Genomic DNA, 18,759 nt, shown 5'->3' with positions numbered 1-18,759 from the left:
TAACGACAATGATTATGAAACACGACACCCACAATAAATTGCACGAGTTTAATTTCTTATTCATGGTGAATGTGAAGTTATTTTTTTGTGAATAAATGTGACGTTATTTTACATCAATTATACGTTGAAACATCATTAAATATAGTATGTTGTATTTTGAAATACAATAAATGATATGACAAATTAAATCATAATTACATATTCCCTCCAATTAAAATATAACTAAAATTAATTCATTATTTATTTAGATAAAATAGTAAAGAAAATACAGTTTTTTTTTTTTGTCTAGTATCAAATTTAAAATAACGATATTTTGTTGGTTGAACTAAATCTTATAAATTAATTCTATTATTTTTTTAAAATGAAATATGTAAAAAAATCAATAATTTCTCTAATATTTAATGATAATATTTTTAAATTATCTCTCTCGTTAAATATAACTTTCTTATATTTTCAATGAAATTTTTTTTATAAAAGTTTTATGAGGTATAGTGACATCACAAACAATAAAGTCATTACAACTTGACATCCCAATCTCTATCAATTCAATAATCTACAACAACTCAAAAACTATCATCAAAAAGAAATAAAATGAAAGATTTTGGGGGATTATGTCAAAATCAAATAATACAATTGATCAAAATGATAAATAATAGTCTAATTAAAGATTTTATCTGAAAAATTCAATGCGATAAAAACACAGTAAAAAAAAATGTGTAACACAAAAACTAAAACAATAACCAGGAGGACTGAATTTATTACAAAAGAAATTTTCCATAAGGAATTGAAATAAATAATCAACCAAAACAAAGTATAATATGTCGTTCCATAATTCACTAATTTATCCGCAGTTACATTGGATCTCATGCCTCTTTGAAGAAAAAAGAAGTTATTTCATTTGAACAAACATAAAGGATAAAGTGAATACAAATGTGTCCAAATTGCATTGTAAAGTATAAGCTAGTCAATCCCAAATTTTGGAATAAAAAACACAACTGAAAAAAATATGAGAGAAGAGTTCAAAAGTCTCATTTCACATTCTACAAACCAAAGTCATAACAAACCCACGCCTACAGAAATTATCACTAATTGAAATTTTGTTAGCGATAACCTTTTAAGACCATCTTCAATGGTAAATATAATATGGGTTCATAAAATGAGGTCTACCGTGTCACATTATCTGGAAACAACTCATTCATTTGTATGGATTCATTCAATAGGGTCATTAAAAGTCATAAATTAATTAAAAAAAAATTACGGTTATAATTTTATTATTATTAAACTATGAAAGTATTGTTCCTTCTTGACACAACTCCAACGTTAAACTTGTTAAAAATTGAATTTTATGTTACTATAAACTGACGAATGAACTCATTTAACTACCGTTGGAGATGCTCTTAGAGCACTGTACTATGTAAAGATACAACGAAGTTTGGACAAATAGATTTACCCCAAGATAGAACGAGGTATTGACATCTTTGAAAGTGATTTTAACAAGAAATCGAATTATCTCAACGATAGTTTAAAAAATAGTTATTTAATTAATAAAGAATTATAAATTTAAATAAATTATAATAGTAAAATTGGAAGAAAAGATGTTATGCCAAACCTTGCTAGCTATATATCTATATATTAAAGGTCTAATTATTTAGTGTGAAGATGGACATTTTGTATGTCGACTTTTATCGATAAAACTAATCAAAGGTAGAAAATCTTATATCATTTAATTGATATTAAAGAGTAAAACTTTAAACAAAATAGATTAAAAGAATGATAAAATTAAAAGTAAAAAAGTTACGTCAAATTTAAGTAAACACGCAAATGTCTAAAAAATAATTATAAATATTTGCGTTTACAAATAAATGGTGCGGATGATATCATTATTATTGTAAATATTTTTTATGATAAAATTAACTAAGAAAAATATATATCAAAATGAGATAAAAAATTTCATTAAAGTATATTTATATATAAATAAAAATACAATTTATATTCAAAACTTGTAAATTTAATATGTTTTATTGCGTAAATCTATCAAAATATTAATTTATAGTATTTTTTGCATTATTTTCTGTAAAATATTCAGTTTTATGATAATATATATTTAGTCTATATTGAAATCAAACGTATAATTTATTATTCAATATTTTATTAAAATTCAATAGTCTAAATTAATAGTAAAAGACTAAAATGCACATATTTCATTGTATAAAATTGAGAGAAACCTTCTCATATTTTGTTTAAATTACAAAGAACAATTCAAAATATTTTTTATATTATGTTACAATATATTTTGGTACAAACAACATATAAAAGATATCATTGATGAAAATCTTCAACAGATAAATAAAAATTTGAAAATTCTAACTTTTAAATTGTATAATTAGTTACGAGACCTATGTGTAAAATTTGAACAATAGATTTTGACTAAAATATCTATTTAAAGAAAATTTCAATCATAGAGAAGTTTTGACCAAAAAGTTTATATTTTAACTAAAAAACTATATTTATTTATTTAAATGGATACAAATTAAATTAAATAAAAATATATAATTCAAAGTCACTAAAATAAAAAAGATAAATTTGCGAACAAACTCACAATATAGTGATAAAATGTCTACAAATGTGACAAAGTCCATAAAAGTAATAAAACTGTTGTATTTGGAATACCCGTGATTCCAGAGTTGCAACAATTGATGATGCAAAAATCATTAATTGAATTTGCATTTAATCGATATGTCAATTTGAATAAAAAAATACTACAACAAACATAAAAAGACAAAACGTCGCACAAAAATGACAAATAAATACTCTGTTGCACAAAGACGATAAAACCACATAAAAGAACACAAGAAAAGTACAAAAATGACTTATTTAAATAAAAATAAATAAATAAATAAAACGATTGAGAAATATGACATCAAATAAAAAAAGATGGACATAGGATACACTAAGTGGCAGATTTGGTACAAAATATTGGTGGAGCGATAGATATTAACTAAAATATTATAATTGAAATTCGTAAAGTCATATATATTTTTTTCTTTGAATTTCACACAATTTATATATAGTCGACAAGTTAGAAAAAGTTATAGCTTTAATTTATATAAGTTTTATAATTTTCAAAGAGTTTTAAATAATTCAATAAAATAAAATGTATTTACTTTTCAATTTTTATCTATGTCGAAGACTTTTATCTTAAAAAAATACATAAATTTTCAAAATTAAAATACAAATTATATATATATATATATATATATATATATATATCAAACATAATCTACATACGTATATATTTTTTCTAATATTTTGTTACATAGAAAATATTATTAATCAACCTACGTACATGTTTAAAATACCCTAATAAGAGTCATTTAGCATACATTTAATTAAACCAACATGCAAATGAATATTCCATCAACTAAGAGATAATCTCTTGAATTTTCTAGTTGCTCTCGATGATAAGCTATTAAATGTAATTTTATTGAAAGAGATAGTATATGAATTCTAATCTTATACTAATTGATTATTTTATCTTAAATTTAAACTTAAAATACAATGCATATATAATCTTACTAATATTATAGTTTTTTTCATACTCTTTAAAATTATTATTGCACTATTCTTAATATAAATAAATGTATATCATGATTATCACATAATACGCTTGTTTATTACTATATATTGTCTTCACGTAATTAATAACTTTATATAATTATTTTAGTTATGTAAATTTATATTTATTGTGCTTAGTTTATTCAATTTAATTTAATCTTATTGTATCATATATTCTTATATTTTAAAATTTTATTGTATTTTAGATTTTTAAAATCTATTCGAAACTTTTGACCAATTGCAATTGAAATTTTGAATTGAATTGATTTATTGCACATCAAGAGCAGTATCATTGTTTTATTGCCTGAAGAAATGCATCCTGTTTTTTAAAAGACAAATTGAAATAGGTAGTCAAAGCTAGGTAGGTATCTCTTAAAAGTAGAAATCTTAAAATATTCAACACTGACCATCTCCTATTAAAATCATCTTTATATGTAATACCTTCATTTTCCTATTCTATGCATATTACTATCTTTTGATTCATTTGTAAAAAACAATAATAAAAATATCAAAATCAATCTGCTTATTAATTATTTTAAATTTTTTGGTTATTTTTATATATATTTTATTGAAAGTTGTAAAATATTAAATACCAATTATAATAATAAAAATATAAACATTTTAAATAAGAATATACAAATAATTTAAATAATAAATATATTTAAAAGTTATAATTTTTTCTTAGTTAAGACACTTGTTAAAGAAATAAAATTTATATTTAATTTTTAAAGAGTTGAAAATATGAATATTAATATATTTTTAATTAATTTTCTATTTTTAATTTCTCAAAATTGTACCCAAAAAATGTTTGTTAACATTTATTTTTTTATATATAAAATATAAAATTAAAAAATTTGCATTTATTCTCTGACCAAAATTAATTACTCACTTTCTAAAAAAATTGGCAAATCTCAAATCTCGATCTCACCCACCACATTGACCTTGCACCCAATGACAACCATTCATGTTTGAAAGTAATTCGAGGGCAATAACGTCATTCCACACAAACCACCTTTCCCCTTAAGTTTTGGTACACGCTCTTTTCAGTCTCTCACTTTAAATACCAAAAACTCATAATCGCATCCTCACTTAAAACACCACCGCATCTCATCGCCACCGTGTCGGCGACTGAGTTCCGGCGATTTCCCAACTCGGAACTCACTCCATTTCTCCATTCATTTCAATTTTCTGTTGTTCTCTTAACCTCACAAAATAAAACAAACTCTCTCAGTCTTCTTTCTGGCTCAGATAGGAAGAAGCAAAATCTAAACAAAATGAGTTCAGAATTGATTTTCAGAGGACACGAAACTCAACAAGTGAACGACGAATACTCACCTAAGCCAAACAAACCATGGCTCTCGGTAATTCGTCCGATTCGTTACATGCTTCTTGAACAGCGAATCGTTTTCGTATTAATCGGAATCGTCATAGCAACGCTATTCTTCACACTCGTACCTAATTCATCTTCAAACTCTTCCTCTTCTGCCTTCTCCACCGTTCATTACGACGCGCATCCGATCTCGTACTTCGAGCATGAATCGAAGAATACGCCGTACCAGCAACGCGCCGCGGTGGTGCATTCGTTCGGGAAGATACCGCTGGGGATTAAGAGAAAGGGGCTTCGGATCGTGGTGACCGGTGGAGCCGGTTTCGTTGGGTCCCATCTTGTGGATCGGTTGATTGCGAGAGGTGATAGTGTGATTGTTGTTGATAATTTCTTCACTGGTAGAAAAGAGAATGTTATGCATCATTTCGGTAACCCTCGATTTGAGCTTATACGACACGACGTCGTTGAGCCACTTTTGCTTGAAGTTGATCAGATCTATCATTTAGCTTGTCCTGCTTCTCCTGTTCATTATAAGTTCAACCCTGTTAAGACTATTATATCCTTTTTTATTTTTTTCATTATAATTATTAATATTAATCTTTTGTTTCTGCATTTGAAAATTCAAATTCAATGTTGTTACCCCTTAATTGAAATGTTTACAAGACTAATGTGGTGGGAACATTGAACATGCTTGGTTTGGCTAAGAGAGTTGGAGCTAGGTTCTTGCTAACAAGTACTAGTGAAGTTTATGGTGATCCTCTACAGCATCCTCAGAAGGAGACTTACTGGGGAAACGTTAATCCCATTGGTTAGTAACAAAACATCTTCTTTTGATTCTCTTATTATTCTGCATTTACTACTTTTTTCCGGTCATTTTTTTAATTGAAAATAGCTGGATTTGTTTGGATGTGGATTTGAATTGGAAGTATGTTTCTGGGCACAGCACAAACAGCATTCAATTCGGAATCCTGCATTGTCTGTGTGTTTTCTTTTTCAAACGGCAAAACTAGTTTTTTATTGTAGGATTTTTTTGTTTGTTAAACCCATATAAGACACGTGTAACGTGAAAAGAGGACCGCGTTCTATGAATTTCAGGGTGTCGACGAGTTTACCGTGATTTGCGGGTCCACTAATTGAACGGTCTTGATGGTGCACGTTGCATTACTCGCAATTTAACTTAACAAACGTTAAAATCACGTTTGTGCGCGCCGTAAAATAAAAAGGTGAAAGTAGGGTGAGATATGAATGGTCGGTGGTGGCAACACCATCCATGATTGTGTGGTAAAAATGGGGTTTGTGATTAAATAAGGATCTAGGGGAGGGAGGGTCAGTTTGGTCCAAAAGATCGTGACTTGCCACTGCAATGTTTAGCGCTTAATTCAATGTATTGTACTGATAAGAGGTTAAAATTGGGAAAGAAGGAAGAAAAGTCAAAAGTGTTTGTCCTTGTTTGTATCTATGTATTTAGTGTTATTATAATATTAATAATATATAGTTTTGTGATGTGAGACAGGTGTGCGAAGTTGCTACGATGAGGGAAAGCGTACAGCTGAGACATTGACTATGGATTACCACCGCGGGGCCGGTGTGGAGGTCATTTCACTCTCCTATTATTTCATGATTCATTCGATTCGATTCAATTGCTGAGTTGAGTTGAGTTGGGCTTATCGATTTAACATTATGAAATATGTATATTTTGCAGGTTAGAATTGCTAGAATCTTTAACACCTACGGTCCCCGAATGTGCTTAGATGATGGCCGTGTCGTTAGTAACTTCGTTGCTCAGGTTGTTGGTCATTTCTTTTCATTAATTTGTTTAATAATATAATATTTATATATTTATTTATTTGTAATAATTGTTGTTTCTATTCGGTGGCTTTCATGCAGGCATTGAGGAAGGAGCCTTTGACAGTTTATGGGGATGGGAAGCAGACAAGGAGTTTCCAGTATGTCTCTGACTTGGTAAGCACTTTTATTTTATATAGTAAATGTTTTTTTTTCCCTTTAATCTGTAGTAACTTCTAAGTTTCCCATATGGTACGGTACTTTTTCTCAATATTGAAATTTCGAGTACTAGTAGTAGCTTTGTTTGTAATATTGAAGCTTTAAAACAACTTCTCAGCATGTGCATACCGCACATTTTAAGTGAAACAATTCCTAGTTTTCTGCTAATGGTCTTTTCTTTCTGAGGTAAGTAATAACTAATTAAGTTGTGCTAGTATCTAAATGTGTCCATTGCTCATTGGCACATTTGTCTGAAGAAGCATTTGCACGTGACTGGAAGCTTGTTTAAAGGCCCGTGTGGGCCAGCTGTAAATTATAATGGTAGTTTGTAGAATTAATTAAAAAGCTGTAAAAACTCATCTCTGACGACAACTGAAATATGTGGTAAGAATAAATCAAAGTGGCAGTCTGAGCCTCGTGTACAAGATGGAAGCACGATATTGATGTTGATAAATAACACGTGTCCTGTGAATTATTAAATATCATCGTGAATATTGATTTTATTATGGTCTAAATCAGAGGTATTTTGATTTTGATTGCTGATATGCCTTTGGAGTCTTTCTCATGATGCTGCTGTTTGCTCATTAATGTGGTTTTTTTGTTGGCTTAGGTGGAGGGTCTAATGCGTCTTATGGAAGGGGAACATGTGGGACCTTTCAACCTTGGAAATCCTGGTGAATTCACCATGCTTGAACTTGCCAAGGTAAAGATTTTATTAGAATGGAAAACAAAATCGCTTATAATCATTTTAATTGCACTAATAAATCCAATAGCCATGTTCATCCAACTAAGTTAATTGGAGCTTTATTCATATTTAGCATGGAAAAACTAGTTTTTCGTTTTTATTCTCTGTTATCTTAAGTTAATTGGAGCTTTATTCATATTTGGATTGATGGCGAGATTGAAGCTTTGACTTGTTATCATGATTTTGTCTAACTCACCGGTTTCAAACACGCGCTTAGTTGATCCAATTCTTTTGCCTTATTATTTACCTACAGTTATATTTTTTTATTTTTCATTTTATAATAATGGATGAGAATGAAGTTAGATTTGGATAGAGTTGTTTATTTTTTTTGTCGGTGGACTCTGTAACTTCAGTCTCACATCTGATAAACCTCATTATTGAAATGTATAAATATATGTACGTTTGGTGTAGGTGGTCCAAGAAACAATCGACCCAGATGCCAAAATAGAGTACAGGCCCAACACAGAGGATGACCCACACAAGAGAAAGCCTGATATAACTAAGGCTAAGGAGCAGCTTGGCTGGGAACCCAAGGTAGACCTGCACAAGGGCCTCCCACTAATGGTTTCTGACTTCCGGCAACGCATTTTTGGTGACCATAAGGAAGGTGGAACTGTGGCCTAATAATTCTTGATGGGGTTAAATGTTATTGTTGTTATGTGTACCTTAAGAGTGAGAAAGGGAAAATATGTAGTACGCGAGGATAACAACAGTTTAGGGTTTTTCCCATTAGTCACAGTAGCATATGAGATATTCTTAAGTGTCCTTTTTGTTGTTTCTTTTCAGTCAATCTTCTTATGAGGAAGGGTTATGTACCTTCTTTCAAGATTGATTAATAGCCAGCCATGATTTCATTTTATCAGTTTCCTGCCATCTTATATATTCTATTTCTATACTAGTATTTTTTTTTTGGATGTAATTGGTATGTACAAGTGACTACAGTTATAGTTATTTCTACATTTTACTTTATTTTATTTTATTTGGCTTCTACTTCACAAAATCACAACCTTCTTTTTGCAATTTGATATCTGATTTTGTACGGTTTGCTACCTCTACATTCCTGAACATTCAGAGTTAAAATTATTCTTAATTTATTTGGATTAAGTTCTCTTTTTATGATTAAACTAATCAATGAGATTAATTATAACGATGATATCATATTTTTTATTCATGATTTTCTTCACGAAGGAACATAATTATTTTTTCAATTAGTTGTCAGACAATACATATTTAGGTCAAGGGTTGGATCATCTCTATGTTTCAGGGGAGGAGACTGACCTTAGGTCTAATGTTCCTGTCTGAGTTTAGTCTCCCACTAGTTTTTGCATGAAACACTACCCTTCCATTGAAAAATATATATACTCGTAATTATTTGTCAATAATCGGTGTCGAAATCTTGTATGGTTCTCTGTTTCACGGACATTACCTACTCGAAGATTTAGTACTACGGTAAGTTTAGTGAAACATATGATTTTGAAGCCTTAAATACTTTGCTTTAGTTTCTGTAACATTTTGGACTCCATTATATTATGTACCAAGGTAGTATTGAAGTTGGTCACCGTATAATGCAATGCTTTGTATGCATAACAACACGACCATGAGTCCATGGCCATGGTTCAGAGCGCCCACCATTGTGGGTTTTATAATTCTACAGTGATGAGCGGCGTCCTTGAAACTCATGAAGATTATCACTATGGTTGTAAGTTTGAATTGTTAGAAAAGACTCCAAACGTGCTTTGCTCGAAGCTCTCTTGTCCAACCAACTTATGATGTCTCCAAACACAAGTTCAATATTTTCATCAGGCTCTCCGGATGTTAAGCCATGCCACATTCCAGGGTACAATTTCATGGTCTTGTCTACACTACTAGCTCTATCATATAATGCCTTGCTTACTTCTGGGTCTGTTACTGTATCATTCGCTCCATGTAACACTATAAACGGTAGTGTCACTTGGTGTAAGCAGCTTTCAAGACTCAAACTAGTTCTCAGCAATTCCAATGCTGTTTTTAACCTTGGCTTTTCCTGATATATCAACTTGTTTTTCCTTATCTGCAATCATCATCATCAAAAAACACATAATTAACTAGCAAAACAAAAAGTGTCGGATTACTCCATTGATTTGAGTTAAGGGTTAAAGGGGTTAAAGAAGTTAAAATGATTTTTTGTTTGGAGATCATAAACGAAGACTTTAGTAGCCTTATGACAACTCTGACGTTAACGAAATTCGATAATATAAAAGGAAAAAAAGTACATGAAACCTCACCGATTCCCGTTTAGCACGATCTTTGAAGGCTGAATCGATGACATCCTTTGTAGGAACTATTTTCCACCTAGGAATAATTTCTTCCAATCCAGTCAATACGCTAACAACAACAGGATGTGGCTTCACCTTCTCTGATATCTATCATATAGTTGCACAGAACCATGTCACACTTTGTTTGAGCCAACAACAAATAAATCATGCTATACTCAACAGGGCTATGATAAAGGTAAGGTTTTGAATACTAAAAAAAAAGGGGTTTGTTTCTTACCTTACACATTGGTGCTACAAAAACAGCACCGTCCCAAAATGAAGGATCCTTTTTATGTAACAGTAGGGACACTGCTCCCCCCATTGACTCTCCATACAAAAACTTGGCCTTTCCTTTGTACTCTTGGAGCTCTGAAATACCAAAATGTTTGAATTTTCAACACTGATGATATTGTTGAATATGAAGGCAGGAGGAACAAGAAATTGTTGTATCGTTACCGCAAATTGACTTATAAAAGTTGAAACAGTCGTTAACAATGTTGTCAAATTTGGTTATGTAACAACGAACACCTGCAGAGCGTCCATGTCCTTCATAGTCCATCCCAAACACAGCATAGCCTACAGATGCTAACTTCTCTCCAATTTCTACACCATCAACAAAATCATTAAGTTCAGTTTTACTTTTACTTTTACTTTTCAGACTCCAAATTGGTTGCAAATGCCTTGAGGATTGCATGGATTTGTTCAACACTAGAGGCGATAACTCTCGTGTCGTGAGGAAATTAAATGTTGCTACTACTACATTATTGATAAGTATATAAAATACATTTATAACTTATAAAGTTGTAATTAAAATTATACAATGAATAGCGCAATAAAACAACGGTCAAATAGACACAAGAGTTTTTGTCCGCACACTAATATAGAATAAAAATATTCAGTGATTTAATTGTAAAATAAAATATTTATTTTAAGTTATCTAACATAACATAGTAACTTGATCTCTCGTACAAAAAGTACTTTTGTTATTATTTCTTGCCTGCACCAACTGGATTTGGACCGCAATCTCTCCCATCCTTCTCTCAGGCGTATTTCTCTCTTTGATAAGTAATTAAACTCAAACAAAAACGTGTTAATGTAAAAAAAATTGAGAGAAAATAAAATAGAAAAAAATAAATAAATAAGTGTATTTTGTATATAAAAAATGTGAAATATAATATTTATGAAGACATTAATATAAAAACGAAAAAGCTTCTCTCCAATGTTTTAGTTTTAATTTTTTTAGTTATGTATACAAGAAAACAAAAATAATAATTAATAGGATATTCTTTTCAAAAAGTAAGAAGAATATGTTGAGCCCATACAATGTGACAGAGAAGTGGATTGATATATTATTTTTCTTTTTAAGTATTATTTCTTCGAAAAATACGATTATTAATATAAATAAGTTAATTAAATTTTAAAATTAAATCAAACAAAATTGTTTTCATTATTTTATTTATTACATCTTGACGATGATACAAGATTATGACAAAATATGTTGACTCAACTAATAAATATTGATATTGTTAGGTTGAACATTTAATTTTAAATTTGAACCTAAAACTTCATAATTGTACGTATTAATTATGATAGAATTTATTATTTACAAGTACTTTTAAAATATATGCTATTAACATACCAGAATTATAGTTTTTGAGCACGTCTTTAAAATATGTGACATTAATATACTAGAATTATAATAATGGAGATATTCTTTAAAAATGAAGAAGATCTGAACTCATAAAATAATGGAATTGAATATAGTAGAGCCAAGAACATCTGAATTTGGCAATTTAATGAGTAATGAAGAAGGAAAAGATTGGCAGAAAAAGTGTGAATCATGAGCATTGAGAAATAGATAATATAGAATAGTGTGGCGACCCCACCAATCCCAATGATATATGATAAAATAGGCTTTTCAACGAGGTAGTCTTTGGGTGACAAGATTGGCAGTATATATAGGAGATAAGATATGGGCAGCCAGCCATATAGCAAAACAGACTCACCGATCTTGCTACCTACCTACTTTTTCTTTCCATGTTCTACTTGTTAAAATTGCACAAATAATCTCCAAATACTTATTATCTCTTGAAAGAAACTAAACATATTTGTTGGATTTTTATATTAGATCTAATTTATTTTTACAAAATTAACATATAACATATGGGATATGTATTTTTATAAACACATTTGAGTATTTTTTTTCCAATATATTTGTTAGTGTCACATCCAATATTATAGCTTGCAACGTAGATATAAATAGTGGGTGACCCGATTCAATATATATTTCTCTTTACGTATTCATTTGAAGTCTTTTTCCCAATAATAATACTATATGTAGCGAGAAAACGGAGTCGCCAATATCACAATGAAATTAGCATTTAAGAAGAATTGAGAAGAAAAAAATCAGTCGGTGTGTGGTGAAAAAAGCAGTTAGGCGGCTAATAAAATTGTTTCCTTTTGCTTTGTGATTCACTCGTGATTTAATTATGCAATCTCCATAATACTATTATTTTGAGGACATGATAATCTTCTCACGCTAGGAGTGAAAAGTTTTTTGAAATTTCAAATATAAAGATTGAAGTGATAAAGAAGTTATGACTGTGATGCTAAACATGGCTAGCTTAGCCTGCAAGATGTAGGGTTATGTGGTGGATCCATCATCCATGGTACTAGTACTCTTCAAATTAAGATTGATTGAGCTACACATTTTACCTATTCGACGATTTCACTCTTGCACTAAATCTATATGACATGAAATTAATTAACTACATGCCAATACCATCGTTTTGTTTGATCAAGGCAATGACATTGTCATGTGAAAAACAATCAGAAGAGAAAGCAACAAATTAAACTACGTACGAGAGTTTTCTATTTCGTAGGTTTCGTTTTGTGTGTACTATATAATTTTTTTTCTTTCTTCTTGCATATGCACTCTTTTAATTTGATGAAGAAATATAAGTTTTGGTTGAAAATCAAATCACGTGATTAATTACCTAATGGGTGAGAACAAATTTGTCATTTTACAGTTGATTTTATCCATCATTCATCAAGGAAAGTTATATAGGAACCATGTAACAATTTGTGGAAAGTAAAATTTACAAGAAAAAAAATGGACAAAAAGTTGGCAAAGGAAAGAAAGAAAGAAAGAAAAAAAAAAGTGATCCAAGAGCATGTGTTAATTACCTCTCATGAATGTACTGCATTCCATTCCATAGCCTACAACAAGCAATCAATAATACAATGTTAAGGAGTAATTATTAATACACAATACCAAGTAAGAGATGTTTATAGAATAAAGAGAGTAAATGAGGGAAAAGAGAATTGAACCGTGGCAAAGGAAAACAAGAGCCTTGGGAGAAGAAATAGGTAACCACTTGCTGGTGAAGAGTTGTATTCCCCTTGAGTTCTTCCAGTATCCCTGATTGATGTTAATTAATATAATACATTAATCTCCATAATTAATATAACAAACTATATATGACACAAAATATGTAGAATAATGAACGTGAAAGAAAAAAAATAAGAGGTTTGTAAGATTTACTTCTTGGTATTCAAACCTCAATTCCATGAGTTTGGTGGATGGACTAATGAAACACGAGCTATTAGTTAATAATGTTTTTTCAATATTTGGACCTTGGTGATTTGAAGAGTAGTATAAAGCGATTGTGGTGGTGATGGTTTGATGAGGTGAAAATCTTCATACAGGGGCAAAGGCCTTTTTTATGATTTCTAGTCACTTATATGAATGAACATAGAAAAAGGAGGAAGAGAGATGGGGGTGGGTCAGAAGGAGGAGGGTGGGTCCTAGTCCTGTGCCAAAGAGAAAAGACGTGTGAGGGTGTTTTACTTATTTCAGAATTTGCATCATTTGGATTTTTCTCTTTCTATTTCTTTTACTAAAAATAGAAAATGAATGAGGTTAGCATTTTCTTTGAACACAGCCCATTCCTTATCTCCATCATTTGTTGTGGATCTTACGTACGTCCCACACCATTATTTTCGTCTTCTTCCCACAAACACAAACACTATTATTATCCCTTTTCTCTTTTCTAGGAAACAAACAATAAAAAAAAAAAAAAAAAAAAAAAAGATTAAAATCATATAAATCATCACGATATTTAATTCAGAATAATTAAATTGTACAAAAATAATTTAAATTAATTATGTTAATCATTATTGCACGATTAAAACACAAGATAATCATATTTTATATATGCAGAATATAAACATGCAATAATAAACCAGGCTTGGCCCAGTGGTATTGCCACTCTTATTTTACTACTGGTCTCAAAATCTGACAAATTTTTTTATTTTTCTATGATACAGATTGATATCCAATGTAGAGAAACAAATATACAAGTTTCACAAAGCATGTAGAGGTCGCTAACTCAAATGTTAGAAATAGTAAATCTCTGATTTTTTTAAAAAAAAAAAAAAAAAAGAAAGAAAATACAGGCAACACACAATCATACTCAATATGTCATAAATACTTATATTATGAGATAAGCTTAAATAAATTTCAAATAATTTTTGTTTAAACATTTCTTTAACTCTAATTATGCATAGTTTAGCTTATTTGCATTATGGTAACTAATCAGTTGGAATGTATTATTTTCACATTGTCAGGGTTTTAAGACAAATAATGCTAATAATAATGATAACACGATAATAATAAAATGTTCACTATGTTAGACGTAAATATCAAAGTCAATAAAATTTTCAAACTATGAAAAACTGTTATTACTTCAAGTATAAGGAAGAACAATTTTGTGTAGGAAGAACCAGGCTGAAATTACTCTATCGTCTAAACAAATATGGTATATACAAACGCATGTTGTAGACAACAAAATATACAATAGTTGAAAACTGCCAAATAGCAGACAATTTTGCTCGTTGATGTAAGACACTTGTGAGTCTCATATCCTTCTGTCATAGTTTCTAACAAATGCACCTTATGTTCTGGAATAGTCAGCTGCAGCACAAAAAGCAGAAACCAAACCGGCCATCCCAATCACCTGCGTCCAACTTCGTGACCTAGCAGCAACAGCTGCACCTGCTACAGCTCCTCCAATCAAACCATTGACCTGTTGGGGGTATTTTTTTAGCAAAAAAAGAAGAAAAGAATCAAAGCCATACAATTATTCCAACAAACGTACAAGGTACCATAAAAAAATGGTGCTTTCTGAATCAAAGCCAAACTTGGCATCAAAACTACAATACAATAATTAGCTGTCCAGCATAATAATACAACTGTGCAATATTATCTTCCATTAAGCATATCATTTGGTCCAAACCATTGATCACATGCAGGACATTGCCGAGCAAAAAAATCTAGTCAGACAACAGGAATCCAAAGTATATAGTGTTAACTCATTTCAAAATAATACTATTAGAAGCGGGTTCTACCTACAGAGGACGTATTACAAGTCTTAATGGCAAGTCAGGCAAGCTAATAAAAATTGACATTTTTATACAATATGGGCAAGCAACATTTGTATGTTCCCAACATTATAATCAAAGGTTCATGGTGCCCAATGCTAGAATCTTACAGTGACATCCTATATTAAAGTAGGGTTATCTGCTTACACCAAGTGTCCCAAGTAGGTTAATCTTTGCCAATACTTTCCCCTTTTCAGATCCGGCGGGACTGACTCTAGGGTTGAATCATCTTTATCAATTCTGGACAAGTGAGGTGATGATGGTTATACTTCGTCCATTAACAATTCTGGACTAGCAAGTTCACTTCATCCTGTCTGTGGATATACCTCCTTTGTTGACAAATAAGAAGTTATGTAACATGACCAAGATGTCCAAAGTCCAATTAACAGCTTTTGTTATACATAACCGCCCAGTGCCTATAACCTTAACCTATAGGGCTTTATCAATCCAAGCAAGAATAGCATAAAATCGTTAAAAGCAAATTCCATTTTAGGGTTAAGGAACAAAGTCTAAACTTCACCACTAATCCAGAATTGTTAAAATAATGACTACAGGCACTTGCATACAACACATCAACTCACCTAGGCTTCTAAATGTTGAGAATTTCATAACTAATGGAGTAATCTTTTGGGACGAGTTCACCAAAGAGTACATTTCATAGAATTGTGTCTCATTACTTTCTAAGCTAGTTGAAAACTAAAGATAAATAAGAGAGAACTAACTAACTAACTAACCCAATCATTCTGTCTCCTGTATTTCTTAACTCCGCAGCGTGTAATGCTGAAAACTCCAGCTACAAGTCCTACAATTCAAAATCAAGCAAAGTTAATTCTACAACACATGATTGCACAGTCCAAAATCAAGTAACATTAACTCTACAAAACATAATTCTCAAAATATTATCTTATCCACAGTTGAATTACCGCATTGAGTCCCAAACACACGAACCGAGTTTGCCTGTACTTCGCAAACCAAATCAAACCATCACCTCACCTCATATAAAAGTAAACCCTAGAATCAATATTTGAATTCAATAAAATACTACAAAAAAGAAAATCGTTTACCACAAAAGAAGCTCGAGCAATGCCTGTAAGACCTGTAAACAGAAATCAAAGATTACAAGTTAGAAATTTCAATATAACAAGTCTCAATTTGTATAGAAATTTAATTTAATTTAACTTAATTTACCCTGTCTATGAGCATCGTAGGGACCAGTACACAATCCCCAAATTGCACCAGCCTGAAGAAAAGTTTACAGTTTCAAACGGTGTTTAAGTTGGTTAATGAGAACGAAAACCACGATAAACGACGTTACCGTTCCGACGCGAAGGGTAGATTCAACGGCGAGTGATGTGCATGGAACGACATCGTCTAGTTCATCTTCCATTTCCTTCTTGTCCCGGTAGCAAGGCACAGAGTTGTTGGTGCGTGCATTTTGCACAACTGGGCCTTTTATTGGGCCTCGGTTCATACCAACATATTTAAGGCCCAAAATACTTTTTTTTACGAAAGGCCCAAAATACTTTTTTTACGCAAGGCCCAAAATACTTAAAACATAGCTGAATAATAATGATATAAACTTGAAAGAGGTTTTTTGACGACGGAAACCCTAGTTTGTATCCTAGAGGAGTGCGAAAATGAGCGGAGCTAAGGGGAAGAAGAAGGGAACAAGCTTCGTCATCGATTGTGCGAAGCCGGTTGAGGATAAGATTATGGACATTGCTTCCTTGGAGAAGTTTCTTCAAGAGAGGATTAAGGTTGGTGGTAAAGCTGGTGCTCTCGGTGATTCCGTTACAGTTACTCGTGAAAAGAGCAAGATCACCGTTACCTCCGATAGCAATTTCTCCAAACGGTAACTTCTTCGTCTCTGCCTAATGTTGTTGTTGTTCTCGTATTTAGTCATTCAATCAGTTAATGTTATTTCTCTGTTAGGTTAAATATTCACACTTGGAGTAGAGTAGATCTATTGCCCCAATACTCGGATTTTGCACTGCGATTAGCGTTATTTAACAAATTATATTACGTGATTTTAGCGTAAGGGTATGTTTGGATCCAGATTTTTTGGGGTTTAAGCAAATATTTTGGTGTATATTGGAGATTTTTAAATATTTGAAAGAGAATCGTGGTAGATTATCATATAACATTTCAATCACAATTTAGTTTTAGAAATATTGTATAGTTTCCTCAATTTAAGAAAAGAAAATATGTCCATCCCTCTCCTCCAAAATCCTCATGCAAAGATAACAATAATCTATGACTATTTGGGAATTTGGATTAGGGTCTTCAATTGTCTTATTTATCAACTGTTTTGAGAGGGTTATAGAAAAGATGCATTAAGAGCCAATCTTAGCTTGTGATGTTTGCGTGTATTCTGATTGCTAACTTCAGATTCTTATGACATTTGTAACTTTGAGTGAGTATGATTTGTGTTAATTGCCATGTTCATGGATTTCCTAGTGCCCACCATTGTCTAGTATTCCATTTATTTTATTGCAAGTTGACACTAATGTGATTCTGGTGCAGTTACTGAACTTGATGGTCGTCTAAGCTCAGTTTAGCTGTTTTTACATTACTTATTTTTTTTTTGAATCTGTATGCATCTCCATTGAAATCAATTTTTTAATTGTTCCTATTTTCTGTGCAATTTAGTCTTTTTCTTTGGTGTTTCAATTGCCTTCATGTGATTATTTATGTCCTATTCATTACCTTTTCTCAGGTATCTGAAGTACTTAACCAAGAAGTACTTGAAAAAGCACAATGTGAGGGATTGGCTTCGTGTGATTGCCTCCAACAAGGACCGCAATGTCTATGAGTTGAGATACTTCAACATTGCTGAGAATGAGGGTGAAGAGGAAGACTGAAGAACTTGTTCTGTGCCTTGATGCATTATCCGTTAGGTGTAATTGTTTTGGAATCTCTTTTGTCGATTGTTTTTGTCAACTTTTTACTGGTTGTGTAAGAATTTGTGTCTTTAATTTGGTACCATTTATTTCCCGCAGCAAGTTTTATAGTTATTATCATTGGAGATTTTGCCATAAAAATTCAGATGCAGTTATTTATATGCTGGAATGTTAAATTTAACTGTCACCTTTGGAGCATACATTTACTGTCCCATCATTTGGATGATAATAATCCTTAGTAGAATTTGGGGGGCATTGGGAAAAAGCTTTTATGGGCTTATCTTATAGCCAAATCTATAAAACTAAAACTCAAAAATTGAGAGGCAAAAATTTGGCATCTTTAAGGGGGTTTAAGGGGAGGGAAGGTGGGGGTGAAAAATAGAGACATGTTAGTTCAATGGTAGGGAAGAAATTTTAAATTGTTTTATAATT

The 18,759-nt window shown here is 31.2% G+C and overlaps 4 protein-coding genes across 5 annotated transcripts; 2 read left to right on the top strand and 2 right to left on the bottom strand.

Annotated features, from left to right (window-relative positions):
- Nucleotides 1-4,889: 4,889 nt before the first annotated feature.
- LOC101492419 (UDP-glucuronic acid decarboxylase 2) lies at nt 4,890-8,665 on the top strand. The gene is made up of 7 exons (XM_073367525.1): nt 4,890-5,499; nt 5,604-5,750; nt 6,456-6,535; nt 6,645-6,728; nt 6,830-6,904; nt 7,557-7,649; nt 8,103-8,665. The coding sequence occupies exons 1-7, from the start codon at nt 4,890-4,892 to the stop codon at nt 8,313-8,315; spliced, it is 1,302 nt and encodes a 433-aa protein (XP_073223626.1). The 3' UTR covers nt 8,316-8,665.
- Nucleotides 8,666-8,865: 200 nt separating this feature from the next.
- LOC101491548 (caffeoylshikimate esterase-like) lies at nt 8,866-13,967 on the bottom strand. Of its 2 annotated transcripts, none has more exons than XM_004495896.4 (7): nt 13,530-13,967; nt 13,316-13,406; nt 13,172-13,204; nt 10,442-10,588; nt 10,224-10,354; nt 9,956-10,093; nt 8,866-9,741 (listed from the first exon to the last, which is right to left on the bottom strand). In XM_004495896.4, exons 1-7 carry the CDS (start codon nt 13,554-13,556, stop codon nt 9,340-9,342), a joined length of 969 nt encoding a protein of 322 aa, XP_004495953.1. In that variant the 5' UTR covers nt 13,557-13,967; the 3' UTR covers nt 8,866-9,339. The 2 variants fall into 2 exon arrangements, with proteins under 2 accessions (XP_004495953.1, XP_004495954.1); XM_004495897.4 differs by having other exon boundaries at nt 13,546-13,965.
- A 690-nt stretch (nt 13,968-14,657) lies between these two features.
- On the bottom strand, nt 14,658-16,894 carry LOC101492078 (outer envelope pore protein 16-4, chloroplastic). Its single transcript, XM_004495898.4, has 6 exons — nt 16,743-16,894; nt 16,616-16,667; nt 16,492-16,523; nt 16,351-16,384; nt 16,162-16,229; nt 14,658-15,072 (listed from the first exon to the last, which is right to left on the bottom strand). Exons 1-6 carry the CDS (start codon nt 16,812-16,814, stop codon nt 14,941-14,943), a joined length of 390 nt encoding a protein of 129 aa, XP_004495955.1. The 5' UTR covers nt 16,815-16,894; the 3' UTR covers nt 14,658-14,940.
- A 119-nt stretch (nt 16,895-17,013) lies between these two features.
- Nucleotides 17,014-18,514, top strand: LOC101491227 (large ribosomal subunit protein eL22z). The gene is made up of 2 exons (XM_004495895.4): nt 17,014-17,279; nt 18,144-18,514. The coding sequence occupies exons 1-2, from the start codon at nt 17,065-17,067 to the stop codon at nt 18,286-18,288; spliced, it is 360 nt and encodes a 119-aa protein (XP_004495952.1). The 5' UTR covers nt 17,014-17,064; the 3' UTR covers nt 18,289-18,514.
- Nucleotides 18,515-18,759: the final 245 nt, after the last annotated feature.

The sequence above is a fragment of the Cicer arietinum genome, chromosome 4 (assembly GCF_000331145.2).
Source record: "Cicer arietinum cultivar CDC Frontier isolate Library 1 chromosome 4, Cicar.CDCFrontier_v2.0, whole genome shotgun sequence".
Taxonomy (NCBI): domain Eukaryota; kingdom Viridiplantae; phylum Streptophyta; class Magnoliopsida; order Fabales; family Fabaceae; genus Cicer; species Cicer arietinum.
The sequence above is the reverse complement of the archived record's forward strand: the minus strand, read 5'-3'. Positions and strand labels throughout refer to the sequence as shown.

Excerpts from the sequence above, each read along its gene's own strand:
- LOC101492419 (XM_073367525.1), top strand. The coding sequence starts at position 4,890 with ATGAGTTCAGAATTGATTTTCAGAGGACACGAAACTCAACAAGTGAAC. Across the intron at positions 5,751-6,455 it reads GGGAAACGTTAATCCCATTG|GTGTGCGAAGTTGCTACGAT; the intron begins GTTAGTAACAAA and ends GATGTGAGACAG. Across the intron at positions 7,650-8,102 it reads CCATGCTTGAACTTGCCAAG|GTGGTCCAAGAAACAATCGA; the intron begins GTAAAGATTTTA and ends CGTTTGGTGTAG.
- LOC101491548 (XM_004495896.4), bottom strand. The coding sequence starts at position 13,556 with ATGGAATTGAGGTTTGAATACCAAGAA. Across the intron at positions 13,407-13,529 it reads TGAGGTTTGAATACCAAGAA|GGATACTGGAAGAACTCAAG; the intron begins GTAAATCTTACA and ends AACATCAATCAG. Across the intron at positions 10,355-10,441 it reads CTTTTATAAGTCAATTTGCG|AGCTCCAAGAGTACAAAGGA; the intron begins GTAACGATACAA and ends TTGGTATTTCAG.
- LOC101492078 (XM_004495898.4), bottom strand. The coding sequence starts at position 16,814 with ATGGAAGATGAACTAGACGATGTCGTTCCATGCACATCACTCGCCGTT. Across the intron at positions 16,524-16,615 it reads CTACGATGCTCATAGACAGG|GTCTTACAGGCATTGCTCGA; the intron begins GTAAATTAAGTT and ends TTCTGTTTACAG. Across the intron at positions 16,385-16,491 it reads TTGCTCGAGCTTCTTTTGTG|GCAAACTCGGTTCGTGTGTT; the intron begins GTAAACGATTTT and ends TGCGAAGTACAG.
- LOC101491227 (XM_004495895.4), top strand. The coding sequence starts at position 17,065 with ATGAGCGGAGCTAAGGGGAAGAAGAAGGGAACAAGCTTCGTCATCGAT. Across the intron at positions 17,280-18,143 it reads GATAGCAATTTCTCCAAACG|GTATCTGAAGTACTTAACCA; the intron begins GTAACTTCTTCG and ends ACCTTTTCTCAG.